A 16,214-nucleotide genomic window follows, 5' to 3' on the forward strand; every position below is an offset into this window, starting at 1 on the left:
ATTGTTCCTAGAGGTACTGAATATGCCGCTGTTAAGTGGAAACGTTATCTTCGTTTGAGTTGGTTGATCAAGGACGCAAGACTATGTAAGGAAGCTTCTGCAACGAGTCGTCTGTATAAACAATGTTTCTTTGCGGGAAGCAATGGCCATGCAGGTATACATTTTACGTATGGGTGCTCCCGGGAATCAAACCCATAATTACTGCGTTGCAAGCGCCATGCTGTACCAACTGAGCTACAGGACCACAGACAACAATAACCAACGTTACGTTTCTCTCAAGATTAGAATACTTGTGTTGTAGCTATACAGCAACACGTTAGCTAACGTGCTAGCTTGTAGCTAGCCATGGCTACAGTTTGCATTCATGCCATACTTGTGACATGCAGTTAATTCAGGTTTAGCTCATGTCAGCTACAATGTACCTGGAATCATTTGTAATAACTGGCTCTCTGAAGTTTATTTTGCTGCCACCAAGGTGAACCACGCGTATTTCTGCGTGCGCCACCATCTTTTCGAATTTCAACTATGAACCTTCGCCTCTGACCCAACAACACATGGCATGCGTCTGTCCTTGTTCATTCAAAACTGGTTCGAAGTCGCCCTCAAGCGTTCTTCTCAAATGACTGCATTTGATTTATTTTAATTTAAAAAAAATATTTAACCTTATTTAACTAGCCAAGTCAGATAAGAACACATTCTTATTTACAATGTTATGTATTGCTCATCATTGTTGTCGGCTGTTGTTTACTTATTTATTTGTTGTCTCATCACATTATTGTACAAGAAAACGGAAACGTAGCTAATACACCAGTATTTATTGTTTCGAGTGGTCTTTTTAGTGGTATGGGGATCCAGTATTGCGTCGCTGATCGCATTGATTGACAGATCATCCCAGAAGTTGTTTTATTACGTAAAAGTTCATTCACATTATGACGTTGCCTGTGTTGCCGTATAAAATGCGATAGTTTATCTCTTTGGTAATCACTTGGTAAAGTTTTACATGATGGGAACATAGGCTCCAGGCATAGACTTTAACCATGGAGGATAATAAGGTAAGCCTATGAATTGCTAACAGAGAAGCCCTATGCAGTGGTGCAGGAACCGCTGCGCCGTCTTTTTTTATGCTGCGGCAGGAACCACAGGGTATACAGGACATGCCGATAGGGGTGCCGCAAGTAGTGGCAGCTGGGTGGCGGTGTGAGCTAACGTTAATGTGCCGCTAATATTATAATTTTTAATATTGTAAACAAATATATGCATTATAAAAACCTATGGGACTTGTTATACATACAATTTGATCCTTGCAAAGATAACAGCAGTAGGCTTTTTATAATAATTATACATAAATTATTATAATAATAGGTGACTCCATAACGCATTAATTACGAATCTTGATATCAGGCAATAGGATCTATGTGTATTTATAGCGAAAAGATGTACTGTAAAAAAAAATGCAACTGTACACTCCGTCCATGTAGCCATTTTGTTAGTTATTTAGCAGTCTTATGGCTTGGCGATTGAAGCTGTTCAGGAGCCTGTTGGTGTCAGATTTGATGCACGGTACCGCTTGCTGTGCCGAAGCAGTCTATGGCTTGGGTGGCTGGAGTTTTAACGATTTCAGGGCCTTCCTTTCCCACCCCACCGCCTGATATATAGGTCCTGGATGACAGGGAGCACAGCCCTGGTGATCAAATTGTATTTGGCACATACACATGTTTACCAGATGTTATTGCGGGTGTAGCGAAATGCTTGTGTTTCTAGCTCCAGTAATATCTAACAATATACACAATCTAAAGTAAAGGAATAATATATAAATATTTGGATGAGCAATGTCAGAGCAGCATAGACTAAGATACAGTAGAATCGGAAGGATACCGTATTTACATATGAGATGAGTAATGCATAATATGTAATGTGTCTCAAACCCTCAACCTTCTAGCCCGAAGTCCAGCGTGCTATCGACTGTGCCCCAAAAGCATGCTCAAGTGGCAGAGTCGATATCTGCGCTTATAACCCCAGGGTCGTTACAATATATAAACATTATTAAAGTGAATAGTGTTCCATTGTTAAAGTGGCCAGTGATTTCAAGTCTCTGTATATAGGGCAGCAGCCTCTAAGGCGCCAGTGATGGCAATTTAACAGTCTGATGGCCATGAGATAGAAGCTGTTTTTCCGTCTCTCTTCTGGATGATAGCGGGGTGAACAGGCAGTGGCTCAGGTGGTTGTTGCCCTTGATGATCTTTTTGGCTTTCCTGTGACATCGGGTGCTGTAGGTGTCCTGGAGTGCAGGTAGCTTGCCTCAGGTGATGCGTTGGTTGGCCTGATTTACTAGGCTGTCCGCACAACTCTCTGTAGCACCATGCAATCGTGGGCGGTGCTATTACCATACCAACCAATGATGCAGCCAGTCAAGATGCTCCTAATTGTACAACTGTAAAACTTTTTGAGGATTTGAGGACCCATGCCTAGGGCTGTTGCGGTCATGAAATTTTGTCAGCAAGTGATTGTCAAGCAAATAACTGCTGGTCTCACAGTAATTGACCGTTAATTAACATAACACATTTAGCATATCCTGGCCTCCACGGCATAGCCTACAAACCACTGATGCAGACCTTTGGAACATCTACATATTAAAAAGTCTAATAATTCCATGTAACATAGCCTACACCATCACAATAAATTCAGTCTAAAATGTAGTCTATTTCAGAAGAACAGAAGAACATAAACGAGCTACACTAGTTAATTTAGCAGACAATATTTCGTTAGAATTCCATGGCATTATTTTATATTATTTTATAGTATGAAGAATACAATTGAACATAGCTGAATAAAATTAAATGTTTTCTCCAAACGATTTGAGGGAGTGCGCATATGTGGCTATTCTGTGTTTAGCAGTTAACAAAGAAATAGGTACTCCTTTATGCTTAATTTAGAGTTATTTATGTAACTTTAGTTGTGATACAAATGTTGGGCAATCCATTTTTATTCTATATACATTCTAAGGCTGTATGATGTGACTCGAATGATGATTTGAAAAAAGTTGCATGAAAGGCATGAGCTCGTAGGTCTTACCTGTCCACACCTGTCCACACACTAAACCTGTCCAATATGCCATACAACATGTTGTAAGGTTGGAGGGTAAATTGTCCTTACAACAGACTCTCTTAATCTCTTAATATTCAATCACCAATCGTTTACTGTAGCTCTTCTCAAAGGCCTGTATAGCCACGGCAACATACAGTATGTCATTGACTCTATTGTCTTTTTAGACCAAGAGGAGGACCAGTGCCAACAGTTCCACAATTGAACAGAGCACTGATACTGATGCAGCTGAGAGAGATTTTGTTGATAATCAGAATGAGGAAGATGAGAAAGGGGGGAAGAAGGATCCCCTGCCTCAGATGGAACAGGATGCCATGAAGAGAAATAAAGTCAAGGTAAGGGAATAGATTGAGCAGAGATGTAGATATTTGTGATATCTTTCATGTCTATAACCTGCCCCTACAACATGTTGTTCTGAGAAAGGTAAATAGCCCATACAATACCCTTTCATCTCCTAATAGTAAATCTAGGGCTGACCCCATTTGGCCGACTGGTCTATTGTTTGGTCGATAGGCCGTTGGTTGACTGGGATTTCTTAAATCGAGCAGTCGCAAAAGTTTTTTTTCTTCATGGTGCACATGGACTCCTGTCTGATTCGCACCTGTCTCAGTTGACTAAACCATTGCTGAGGCCACAGGGATGGCACAGTCCATCACGCTAAGACGTGATACTGAAATGGTATATGGTTATATTATGTAAAAGTAATGCTGCAACACTAATAAATCAAATATTATTTTATAACAAATGCGCTTTCTCCCGCGTTGGATACGGTCTTCAATGCGCCGTAGAATTGGCGCCCTTCCCTATGTTGCTTAGTACATAATAGCAAAGTTAACCAGCATATTGGGATTGAGAACAATGCTGCAGAGGCAGCAGCAGAGATGGGGAAACAGCCCTTGCCTTAGCCTAATTGTCTAATAAAATTGAGGAGAGGAAATCCCAACTTAAATAGGTCTGTAAACAATAGCCTAATTGTTAAATGTGCCTGGCTTTGTAAATCATCCATATATATATATATATATACTTGTTAAATGTGCCTGGCTTATATATATATATATATATATACATATATACAGTGCCTTGCGAAAGTATTCGGCCCCCTTGAACTTTGCAACCTTTTGCCACATTTCAGGCTTCAAACATAAAGATATAAAATTGTATTTTTTTTGTGAAGAATCAACAACAAGTGGGACACAATCATGAAGTGGAACGACATTTATTGGATATTTCAAACTTTTTTAACAAATCAAAAACTGAAAAATTGGGCGTGCAAAATTATTCAGCCCCCTTAAGTTAATACTTTGTAGCGCCACCTTTTGCTGCGATTACAGCTGTAAGTCGCTTGGGGTATGTCTCTATCAGTTTTGCACATCGAGAGACTGACATTTTTTCCCATTCCTCCTTGCAAAACAGCTCGAGCTCAGTGAGGTTGGATGGAGAGCATTTGTGAACAGCAGTTTTCAGTTCTTTCCACAGATTCTCGATTGGATTCAGGTCTGGACTTTGACTTGGCCATTCTAACACCTGGATATGTTTATTTTTGAAACATTCCATTGTAGATTTTGCTTTATGTTTTGGATCATTGTCTTGTTGGAAGACAAATCTCCGTCCCAGTCTCAGGTCTTTTGCAGACTCCATCAGGTTTTCTTCCAGAATGGTCCTGTATTTGGCTCCATCCATCTTTCCATCAATTTTAACCATCTTCCCTGTCCCTGCTGAAGAAAAGCAGGCCCAAACCATGATGCTGCCACCACCATGTTTGACAGTGGGGATGGTGTGTTCAGCTGTGTTGCTTTTACGCCAAACATAACGTTTTGCATTGTTGCCAAAAAGTTCAATTTTGGTTTCATCTGACCAGAGCACCTTCTTCCACATGTTTGGTGTGTCTCCCAGGTGGCTTGTGGCAAACTTTAAACAACACTTTTTATGGATATCTTTAAGAAATGGCTTTCTTCTTGCCACTCTTCCATAAAGGCCAGATTTGTGCAATATACGACTGATTGTTGTCCTATGGACAGAGTCTCCCACCTCAGCTGTAGATCTCTGCAGTTCATCCAGAGTGATCATGGGCCTCTTGGCTGCATCTCTGATCAGTCTTCTCCTTGTATGAGCTGAACGTTTAGAGGGACGGCCAGGTCTTGGTAGATTTGCAGTGGTCTGATACTCCTTCCATTTCAATATTATCGCTTGCACAGTGCTCCTTGGGATGTTTAAAGCTTGGGAAATCTTTTTGTATCCAAATCCGGCTTTAAACTTCTTCACAACAGTATCTCGGACCTGCCTGGTGTGTTCCTTGTTCTTCATGATGCTCTCTGCGCTTTTAACGGACCTCTGAGACTATCACAGTGCTTGTGCATTTATACGGAGACTGGATTACACACAGGTGGATTGTATTTATCATCATTAGTCATTTAGGTCAACATTCGATCATACAGAGATCCTCACTGAACTTCTGGAGAGAGTTTGCTGCACTGAAAGTAAAGGGGCTGAATAATTTTGCACGCCCAATTTTTCAGTTTTTGATTTGTTAAAAAAGTTTGAAATATCCAATAAATGTCGTTCCACTTCATGATTGTGTCCCACTTGTTGTTGATTCTTCACAAAAAAATACAGTTTTATATCTTTATGTTTGAAGCCTGAAATGTGGCAAAAGGTCGCAAAGTTCAAGGGGGCCGAATACTTTCGCAAGGCACTGTATATATATATATATATATATATATATATATATTACCAGTCAAAAGGGTTTTTCTTTATTTTTACTATTTTATACATTGTAGAATAATAGTGAAGACATCAAAACTATAAAATAACACATATGGAATCATGTAGGTACCAAAAAAGTGTTAAAACAAATCATAATCTATTTTATATTTGAGATTCTTCATAGTCACCCTTTGCCATGACAGCTTTGCACACTCTTGGCATTCTCTCAACCAGCTTCATGAGGTAGTCACCTGGAATGCATTTCCTGAATTAACAGGTTTGCCTTGTTAAAAGTTAAGGAATGTATTTCCTTCTTAATGCATTTGAGCCAATCATTGTGTTGTGACAAGGTAGGGTTGGTTTACAGAAGATGGCCCTATTAGTTAAAAGACCAAGTCCATATTATGGCCAGAACAAATAACGAATAAATACAAATAAGTAAAGAGAAACAACAGTCCATCATTACTTTAAGACATGAAGGTCAGTCAATCTGGAAAATTTCAAGAATTTGAACCTTTCATCAAGTTGCAAAAACCATCAAGCGCTATGATGAAACTGTCTCTCATGAGGACCGACACAGGAAAGGAAGACCCAGAGTTACCTCGGCTGCAGAGGATAAGTTCATTAGAGTTAACTGCACCTCACATTGCAGCCCAAATAAATGCTTCACAGAGTTCTAGTAACAGACACATCTCAACATCAACTGTTCAGAGAAGACTGCGTGAATCAGGCCTTCATGGTCAAATTGCTGCAAAGAAAGCACTACTAAAGGACACCAATAATAAGAAGATACTTGCTTGGGCCAAGAAACACGAGCAATGGACATTAGACCCGTGGAAATCTGTCCTTTGGTCTGATGAGTCCAAATTTCAGATTTTTGGTTCCAACAATGTCTTTGTGAGAGTAGGTGCACAGATGATCTCCGCATGTGTGGTTCCCACCATGAAGCATGGAGGAGGTGTGATGGTGTGGGGGTGCTTTGCTGGTGACACTGTCTGTGATTTGAATAGAATTCAAGGCACACTAATTAGCCTCTACTAACTCCCCATCCCGCATGCGGGAGCGTAATCATCGCCTGACACTAATTTGCATAACGCATCGGGCATAAATATCTCTAGAAAATATTCCTATTCATGAAAATCCCCAATTAAATATATTAGCCTTTTCAAAATATGCTTTACAGCCAAAGCTAGACAAGCATTTGTGTAAGTTTATCATAGCCTAGCATAGCATTATGCCTTGCTAGCAGCAGGCAACATTTTCACGAAAATAAGAAAAGCAATCAAATTAAATCATTTACCTGAAGAACTTCGGATGTTTTCACTCATGAGACTCCCAGTTAGATAGCAAATGTTCCTTTTTTCCAAAAATATTATTTTTGGAAAGTATTATTTTATATTATTATATTATATTATTATTATTATATTAATTATTTTATATTATTTTTTTTTTGTAGGCGAAATAGCTCCGTTTGTTCTTCACGTTTGGCTGAGAAATCGACCGGAAAATGTCACAACAACTCCAAACTTTTTTCCAAATTAGCTCCATAATATCGACAGAAACATGGCAAACGTTGTTTAGAATCAATCCTCAAGGTGTTTTTCACATATCTATTCGATAATATATCCACCGGGACAATTGGTTTCTCATTAGAAGCGATTGGAATAATGGCTACCTCTGTACTTTACCCAAGATTTTCTGCGGGAGCCATCATGTGACCACTTGCTCAATGTGGTCACTTACGGCTATTCTTCAACATAAATGCGTAAAAATACGTCACAATGCTGTAGACACCTTGGGGAATACGTAGAAAGCGTATTCTTTGCTATGCTGTAATAATGGCTTTACAATTTTTTGTCGTTAGAACAGACTAGTATTGCTTAGAATTTATTTTGTGTTGTTTACACTGTTCCAAATGGTGAGAAAAAAACAATATTGTAATCAAACAGCAACTGTTTGGCACACATAATACTCACGCAAAGCTTGCTCCTATACCCTCCTTTTTCTTGATCACCAGTAGTTTCCACAACTAAGTCAAATGTCTTCCACAGATCTGACTTCCCCTTTCCCACGTAAGCAACCAGTAAACATTCACCCGTTTGGCGTTTATTTTTCACATCGTCAGCATCCATTTTGCTGTCGATATTACTGTGTTCGGAGTTTGTTATAACCAATTTATTGATTTGATTATGATAGGCTATAGGTGAGGCCCTATTCGTCACATGCATGCGATGCTTACATGTTTCACAATAAGAGAGCAAGGCTGAGGGAATAGGTAATGCTTTTTGTAAACAAGTTAGGGATTTCGGTAACAACTTTTCAGTCAGAAACGAGGAAGAAACTAAATGGCTGAAATGATGTTGCGTCGTCAGCATGGACAGCACAATAAACACTTGCTGTTAAGTGGTGCCTTTTCACTGCAGTAGGGAGGAGAGTGAGAAAACGTGAGCCTGTCACACAGGCACTCACTGTCATTTATTTTAATACAGTGTCTGATATGGACAAATAAATTGTTACATTTCGACCAATCAATTAGTCGAAAGAACAAGACGACTCTCGGTCGACAAAGATTTAGTTTTGTCGGGGACAGCCCTACAATCAGTCTTACCCTTGCTCTACTCAAAGGGTTGTATTGGAATGGCTTCATACAGTATCTGCGTGTATATCATTGACTGTGTTGTCTTTTTAGACCAAGAGGACCAAGAGAAACATAGTGGAGCAGGTCACTGATACAGATGCAGGTCATAAATTGAACTCAAATTTCACTGAATGTAATCCTTTTGCATGTAAATGTGATTTAGTATGGACATCTATTGAGCAGAGGACTAATAGGACTAATTATCCTTTCTTGGGTACTTAACTTCAAAGTACACAAAGTTGGCTAACACATACTTGCCTCACAAGGTTACATGTTTTCTGACTTCTTTACCTTGGTGAATGCTGCTTTGGACACAGGTCCCTCTACATCTGTGGAATCCTCTGGGATGGCAGTTCAGGGGACATCTCACCAGGGACAATCTAATGAAAAGATCCTAAGTGAGTGTGTCTCCAGGGCCTGTCAGACCAGGGCTCTTGACCTCCCGCCAATCAATCCGGATGCTTTCAACCCGATTATCATCCGGTTTCTGGAAAAACTTACTGAGGAGTATGTCCAAACTTCTATTGTAGTATTTGAATGCAATGTCATCTGGAGGATTTTATAAATGGTATGTGTGTTGGTGTGCTTTTTGGTACTAAAAACATCTAATTATCTCCTATAGGCAATGGAGGCAGTTAAGCATTGGCAGGATGGACCCTGTAAGTTGCTTAACCTTGAAAATGATTCATAGATATATTAATAGATGTTTCAAGAAAATTAGATACAAGCCTTTTATCTATCTACAGTATCATCCACATTATCACAAACAGTTACATTCAAAGAGCATTTTAGTAGCCTACTGCTTTTCATGCTTTCCAACGTATGCCACTTTCATGATTCTCATGAACATATGTGAGATTGTTGGTATCTCTTCGAGGAGCTTTGTTTCAGAGCCCGGCTATGAGTTATCTACCTACACTGTTTCGGTCCTACAGGTGATGAGGGCATTGCTTGCAGAGATGTGCCTGGAGATTGTGCGGTTTGTATCTGAGGCCATCCTGGAGGTCATCATCCCTGCAATTTTCCGTTTTGTACGGATATACAGCCATGTGTCTCCAGTATCCGGCAAGTCTCTGACAGAATCAGAGAGATCTTCTAGCACAAACCTGAAGGTTCGAACGAGAGGCAGCAGCAAATCCTCAAGGTCTTGCACGGCCAAATCAAGCTCCTCTCGTAATGGGTATGTTCAGTCATTCCTAAAGAAACCGGTTTCACCTAACTACACATAACCCATTTTGTGAAAATATGTTTTGTTATCTGTATAACAGTTTACTCTTAATGACCAGTTTAACTGATTACTGAATTATGCATTAATGTGACTACAGTGTCTACTATTGAATATGGAATGCTGTATTGTTTGCTTTGTATTCTCAAAGGTCTCAGACAGTGTTGCCAAATACTCAGGGAGATGGTGAGTCTATATCATCTGAGCCACTCAGTGACTTTTTTGGGATCACTGAGGACAGTCTCCTCACTAGTGTCCAGGATTCCTTCAAAGAGTCGCTGAACAATGTCCTCTGTATCCAAAGAGAGGGCCAGGTAGACACTCAAAGTCTATCCCGGGTTATTGTTGGAGAAGTGTCAAAGAAGGTCAATTCCATAATCTCTGTGGCCATCCAAACTCCCATCTCTGGGCGAATATCCCCTGTCATTTTTGCCAGTGGTGGTGTCTCCAGCACCAAGGTGGTTGAGGAGATGGTGTCTGGCGTTTCCAACATACTTCAGATGTACATTAATGGGAAGAGTGTTGAGCAGAGTGTTGTTCTCAGAGAGGATGGTGTTGAGGAGGATATGACACATTTAACAGGACAGGTCATGACAGCCCTCAGTGGCACTGTTTTGAACTTCAGCAATAAGGAGGAAAATGATCCCGACAGGAGGGAACTGCTTTGTTTTGTTGCTGACCATATGAAGATGCTTGCATCTTGTAAAAGTTCTGAGGAGATGCTAAAACAAGGAGAGAGCAACCTCAATATCAAAGGTGCCAAATCTAGTCTTCGTCTGTCAACACAAAGTATGGACAGACTACTCACTGAGGAGTTTCAGACCAAGGCCACTGAATCGATCCGGGAGATCGTTAAAAGATTCAGGGGTTGTACATCATGTTGGTCTGGCACTACATCATCTAGTCCAACTCCTAGGATAGGTGAGATCAGAGACCTTATGATCGACCCTGAAGCCTCTGAGTTGGTAAGTACCTTTGTTTCAGACATGGACAATCTTACCCAGTCTATCAGGTCATCCTGCTCTCCTGCACAGAGTGAGCAGATCCTTCTTGAAAACCATCAGAGTAAGATCTGGTCTTACACTGTTGGTTGTTACTACAACATGAAAAATACGCTGAAGAGGCTTCTTACCTGTCCAGAAAAAGGGGATCTCTCAAGTACATTTGTGGAGAGCACAAGAGATTCTTTCACAATGGTTCCAACTTTGTGCCTGGATGTCGGTCATTCCAGTAATGGTGAGGCTGACACATCGGACTCCTTTTCTTGTAAACCACTTGTAATAACGCCCTCATCCATGAATGAACAAAAAGGACAAAGTGAGACCCCAAAACCCCTCTTGGCTCTCAAAACGTATTTGCAAGACCAAGTCCTCCTTGACACCACAAAAGCGATTGCCAGCCAGGTTCTAGTCTTGTATAAGACTGAGGTGATGGAGAAGTTCTCATCTTCTGTTGGAGAGTGTGATTCTGAAGAGTCTCTGGAGGCCAATCTATTTGTGGATGGCATCATGTCTGACTTGAATAATTTCACCAGTTCTTGTTCCGCCTCACCATCTGAGTTGTTACACAGTGAACAATGTCTCTCCGATCTCACTTTTCCACTTGGTCTGCAGGACAGCACCACCAACAGTGAATCTACCCAGAGTCTTCCAGTTATAAATATGACGAAACTCTCCAGTTTGTCTTTCCAGACAAAGGCTAGAAAGGCAGTGAGTGAAGCTCTGAGATCTGTCAACCCCTTTACAACCAGCTTACCGGGAGACTCTGAAGCATCTAAATTACTGGACACCTTTGTAACAGATGTGGAGACTATTGTTCAGTCCATGCAGGCACATGAATCTGAAATTCTCAGAATTTCAAAAGTGAGCACCCTTTCTGCTGCTCGTATTATATATCATAGATTTCGAGAAATGCTGAGGCGGTTTCTCACTCCCTGCCAAGACTCTGTGAAGGTCATCGATGGTGTTACACCAATACATGACGAGACTCTCAAACAGGCTCCCAGTGAAAGTTTAGATTCACAGGTGACTTGTAATAGTGATTCTCTTGAAATCCAAGCGGACCTTCAAACCTGTACCAAGGAGGTCATTAGTCAGATCCTCACTGTGTATCACTCTGAGGAATCCATGGAGGAATGCCTCTCTAGTCTAAAAGGAGATACAGAAGACCTGTCCAAGCTTTTGGATGCCGTTGTTTCTCAGATTGACGTCCTTTCCGCCTCCAAATCATATTTATATGTTGATGACTATGCTGTCAATACACAGGACAATATGCATGGTGAGATCAATAATGATATAGAGGAAGCATCCTCTAGAAGTCTTAAATCCACAGCCTTTGACAAACTATGTACTGAGGAGTTTCAAACTAAAGCCTCACATATGGCTGGTGGGATCCTTCGATCAGGGTTGATTGGCATTGTAAATACCAGCCTTGATGGTAGAAGTGCAGACATTTGTGCAGAGTCCAGTAATGATGGTGATGATAGAGATGTCAAAATCCTTCAGAAGAGTGGAACTCCATCTTTATTCACCTCTTCTCTGCACACCAATTCTGCAGCATCCAACATCGTCATAAGCATCACTAAAGACCTTAATAACTTCACCCAGATGACTAGAATGTCTGATGCTTCAGTGTCTGGCCAGTTAGAAAGATCCCTGTCAGCTTCAACCATTCCTGTCAGTGTTCACAACGGGGCCAATGTGAAAGGGAAGATAATTTGGCCAGGCACTGTTAACCTGTTCAAAAATGTGTTCACCAAGGTCAAGGACTTTTTTGCCCAGCAACAACCGGTCCTCCTAGACAATGTGGTTGAGGCCCCCAAACATGCCGAATCCATATGCAGAACAGCTACTTCTACACAAATGACTGACAGTGAACATGAGGGCAGCCAGACCAGCATGGTAAATTATTCCAAAGCCTTAATTAGTCAGATTCTGATGACAATCCAGAGGAGAGTGTCTATGTCAGAGAGGATGAGCACCTCAGAGAAGGGCCTCTTGACTCGTTCCATCGTGGGCTCCATGTTGGAGGATGTTGACATGGTGAGAACTGATGGACACGAGATACACCGGCCATCCTCCTCAAAGTCCTCCCTGTCCATCACCTCTGCCATGACCAGAGGGTCCCAGAGTGATTTTACAAATTCTCTTCCAGGCACTCCAGTCCCCAATGAGTGGCCTGTTGAAAGCTATTGTCCTATCATTAGGAGTTCGGTCATTGATATGAGTGACTCCTCAACTCATTCACAAGGGTCAACAAATTACACAAGGCAAACCATCTCTGCCATAGTTGACACTGTTATGGAGGTAATTCCAAGAGAAGATACGGAACACATAGCCACTGCAGATGATGTCACTTCTTTTACAAGAAGACTTGCGAGACTCAGCCCCAGGGACGGTCTTCAGAACTTCTCACATGAGCTCACTGACAAAGTTTATGAGCTCATAAAAAGTCACAACACCCCCCAGGCTCTTTTTGTGCCAGCTGGCAAGAGCGTGTCTGACTCTATTCTTTTGAAGCTGAAGACAGGATTGAATGCTTCTGAAGAATCCAGGGAGTTTCCATCTGACCTTGTGTACTCCTTTGCTAAGGAGTCAATAAAACGTCTGCTACAGCAGGTTATCTTCTGGCTTCCTCCACCATCACAAGGATCCGGTTTCTGCCAAACTATCATCTCTGATGGTTCTCTGCAGGACACAAGTCGGCTTATCCCGAGCTCTTCTGCCATCTCCATTAGTTCCTCACAGGTTTACTGTGACACAAAGAGCCTTTTCACCAATATAATGATCAATCAGGTCATGGATACCTGTTCTGTGGCCTCAAATTCATCAGTAAAATTATCAGAGTTGATGAACATAATCAATGGGTTGTCCCCAACTGATGCTGGAACACTTGACTTTGACAGACCGGCTCTCATGACCACTAGCCGTCAGTCTAGTGCCAAATCATTGCCTAGACCCTCTCTGTCTGGCAGCAGCGCACACAACGGTGGAACTGTGGATATTCAAGTTTTAGGAGAGGTGGAATCCAAGATGGACAACAATGATCTGGAGATGTCTAGTGTCTCTGTGCATCCATCAACTCCATCAGCCATGGACTCTGATACACATGCATCATTTGACTCCACTAGCAATGACTACACCACTTTGGTACTTTTACTGATTATTAGATTGCTGTCAATGATCACCCCTATCACATTACTGGAATCCTCTGACATTGGTGAAACATCAAGAGTTCTCACAAAGAGGATTCTGTCTGAGTTCTGTGGCACCTCAGGCCTTGAACCAACTCAAGCCTACCCCCAGAATCTGAAAATCAAAAAGATTTTCAAGGCTGTCTACAAGGGGCTTCTTCAAGAATTTGGGTCAGAGAAGATGCTCCAGGTTGCAATGAAGTCAACGGATTATGCATTTGACGATGCCCTGGTCAAATCATTAACTAGGGAATTGCTAACTAAATGCAATGAGGCTAGCTCTTCACCTCCCTCCATGACTCAGTTGTCATCACACAATGCACTTGGCAGTGACGAGGTAGGTAATTCTGGGCTTCCAACAACTGGTAGAAAGGAAAAGAAGAGAGGAAGATTCAACGCTCTCTGTGGATTCAACCCAAAGGTACATATGTCATCAAAATACAAATTATAAAGATTATTTTTATTCATTACGTACAGTATGATGGTAAACACTGATACCTTTTGTGTGCAATTTCTCCTACTGTACAAATGACTGTTTGTTTTCCAGTGTACTCAGAAGGTCAACAAGAGGAACCACTGCACTCCAACACCTTCCCAGAACCAGACCCCTGCTATCAGTGAAACAGGTAAGTCAATACACTCAAATGTGTACTGAACAAAAATATAAACGCAACTTGCAACAATTTCAAAGATTTTATTGAGTTACAGTTCATATAAGGAAATCAGTCAATTGAAATACGTTCATTGGGCCCTTATCTATGGATTTCACATGACTGGGAATACAGATATGCATCTGTTCGTCACAGATACCTAGGGGCGTGGATCAGAAAACCAGTCAGTATCTGGTGTGATCACCATTTGATCACCAGCATGACACTTCTCATTCGCATAGAGTTGATCAGGATGTTGATTGTGGCCCATGGAATGTTGTCCCACTCCTCTTCAACAGCTGTGCGAAGTTGTTGAATATAGGTGGGAACTGGAACATGCTGTTGTTCACGTCAATCCAGAGCATCACAAACATGCTAAATGGGTGACATGTCTGGTGAGTATGCAGGCCTTTCGACATGGGGCCATGCATTATCATGCTGAAACATGAGGTGATTGCGGCAGATGAATGGCACGACAATGGGCCTCAGGATCTCGTGACGGTATCTCTGTGCATTCAAATTGCCATTGATAAAATGCAATTGTGTTCGTTGTCCGTAGCTTATGCCTGCCCACACCATAACACTACAGCCAACACAACGCCATATACGTGGTCTGTGGTTGTGAGGCCGGTTGGACATACTGCCAAATTCTCTAAAATGACATTGAAGGCGGCTTATGGTAAAGAAATAAACATTCAATTCTCTGGCCACAGGTCTGGTGGACATTCCTGCAGTCAGCATGTCAATTGCACGCTCCCTCAAAACTAGTCAACCAGCGTTTTTCCTTGCTTCTATTTTTCTCCGTTTCTGAGACATCTGTGGCATTGTGTTGTGTGACAAAACTGCACATTTTAGCGTGGCCTTTTATTGTCTCCAGCACGAGTTGCACCTTTGTAATGATCATGCTTTTTAACCCACAAGAGTCTAAGCCCTGTCTAGGCCGAGGGGTTTGTATCGGCCTTACTGCTATTAGCCCATACAAACGCATTGAATAACAGATTCACTACATGGAACTGAAGTGTCTGTCCTAAATCTGAGAGATATAAGAAAGTTGATGAATATATATATATTTATTTATTTATATGTATATATATTTTTTGCATGTTTTTATCCCCTTCATTTTGGCACTAAATAGTCTAAGCCCTGGGGGGGCCTATGTAACACTTCTGCGTTAAATAGGCGGATTGAGACTGCTAGGCTACCTGCCGCCCTACATTTGTAAATTTGTAGAATATTACAATGTAAATAATAATAATGCAATACTAATTATTCACACTAACTAGGGTCAGTTAAAGAAAGTGTTATGTTTACATTTTTTTTCTTCCAGCAATTGTCAATGATCAAGAATCCTGCCGAACAGAGAGTGTATGCTCCATCAAGAAGAAACCAAAGAAGCGTTCGCTAATTTCTAGGATGTTTTCAGCTATAGGCAAAGCCTTGTCCAGTCCCTTTACTTCCTGCTATAAAAAGAAGAGCACCTAATCTATATTTCAAAATATATATTTGAAATAAACATAATTGCATTAATTCTTCATGTTGAGTGTTTTTCATTATATATTATTGGATGATATCAAGTGTAGTAGTAGTAGTAGTAGTAGAAGTTGTATAGTTGACTATATTACTTTTACTTTTAAGATACATTTAAAAAAAATAAGAATAGTGTGGACTTCTAGGTACAGTTGAAGTCTGATGTTAACATACACC

At 41.0% G+C, this 16,214-nt stretch overlaps 1 protein-coding gene across 1 annotated transcript; it reads left to right on the forward strand.

The window, feature by feature from the left end:
- The first annotated feature begins 1,037 nt into the window (after positions 1 to 1,037).
- On the forward strand, positions 1,038 to 16,037 carry LOC110501549 (uncharacterized). The gene is made up of 9 exons (XM_090216407.1): positions 1,038 to 1,052; positions 3,270 to 3,437; positions 8,495 to 8,546; positions 8,761 to 8,950; positions 9,066 to 9,102; positions 9,379 to 9,623; positions 9,820 to 14,281; positions 14,408 to 14,486; positions 15,838 to 16,037. The coding sequence occupies exons 1-9, from the start codon at positions 1,038 to 1,040 to the stop codon at positions 15,990 to 15,992; spliced, it is 5,403 nt and encodes a 1,800-aa protein (XP_090072533.1). The 3' UTR covers positions 15,993 to 16,037.
- Positions 16,038 to 16,214: the final 177 nt, after the last annotated feature.

Source organism: Oncorhynchus mykiss, chromosome 22 (genome assembly GCF_057628025.1).
Source record: "Oncorhynchus mykiss isolate SJ-2025 chromosome 22, ASM5762802v1, whole genome shotgun sequence".
Taxonomy (NCBI): Eukaryota; Metazoa; Chordata; class Actinopteri; order Salmoniformes; family Salmonidae; genus Oncorhynchus; species Oncorhynchus mykiss.

Coding starts and splice junctions, on each gene's coding strand:
- LOC110501549 (XM_090216407.1), top strand. Junction 9,103..9,378: donor GCATTGGCAGGATGGACCCT/GTAAGTTGCTTA, acceptor TCGGTCCTACAG/GTGATGAGGGCATTGCTTGC. Junction 14,487..15,837: donor CCCTGCTATCAGTGAAACAG/GTAAGTCAATAC, acceptor TTTTTCTTCCAG/CAATTGTCAATGATCAAGAA.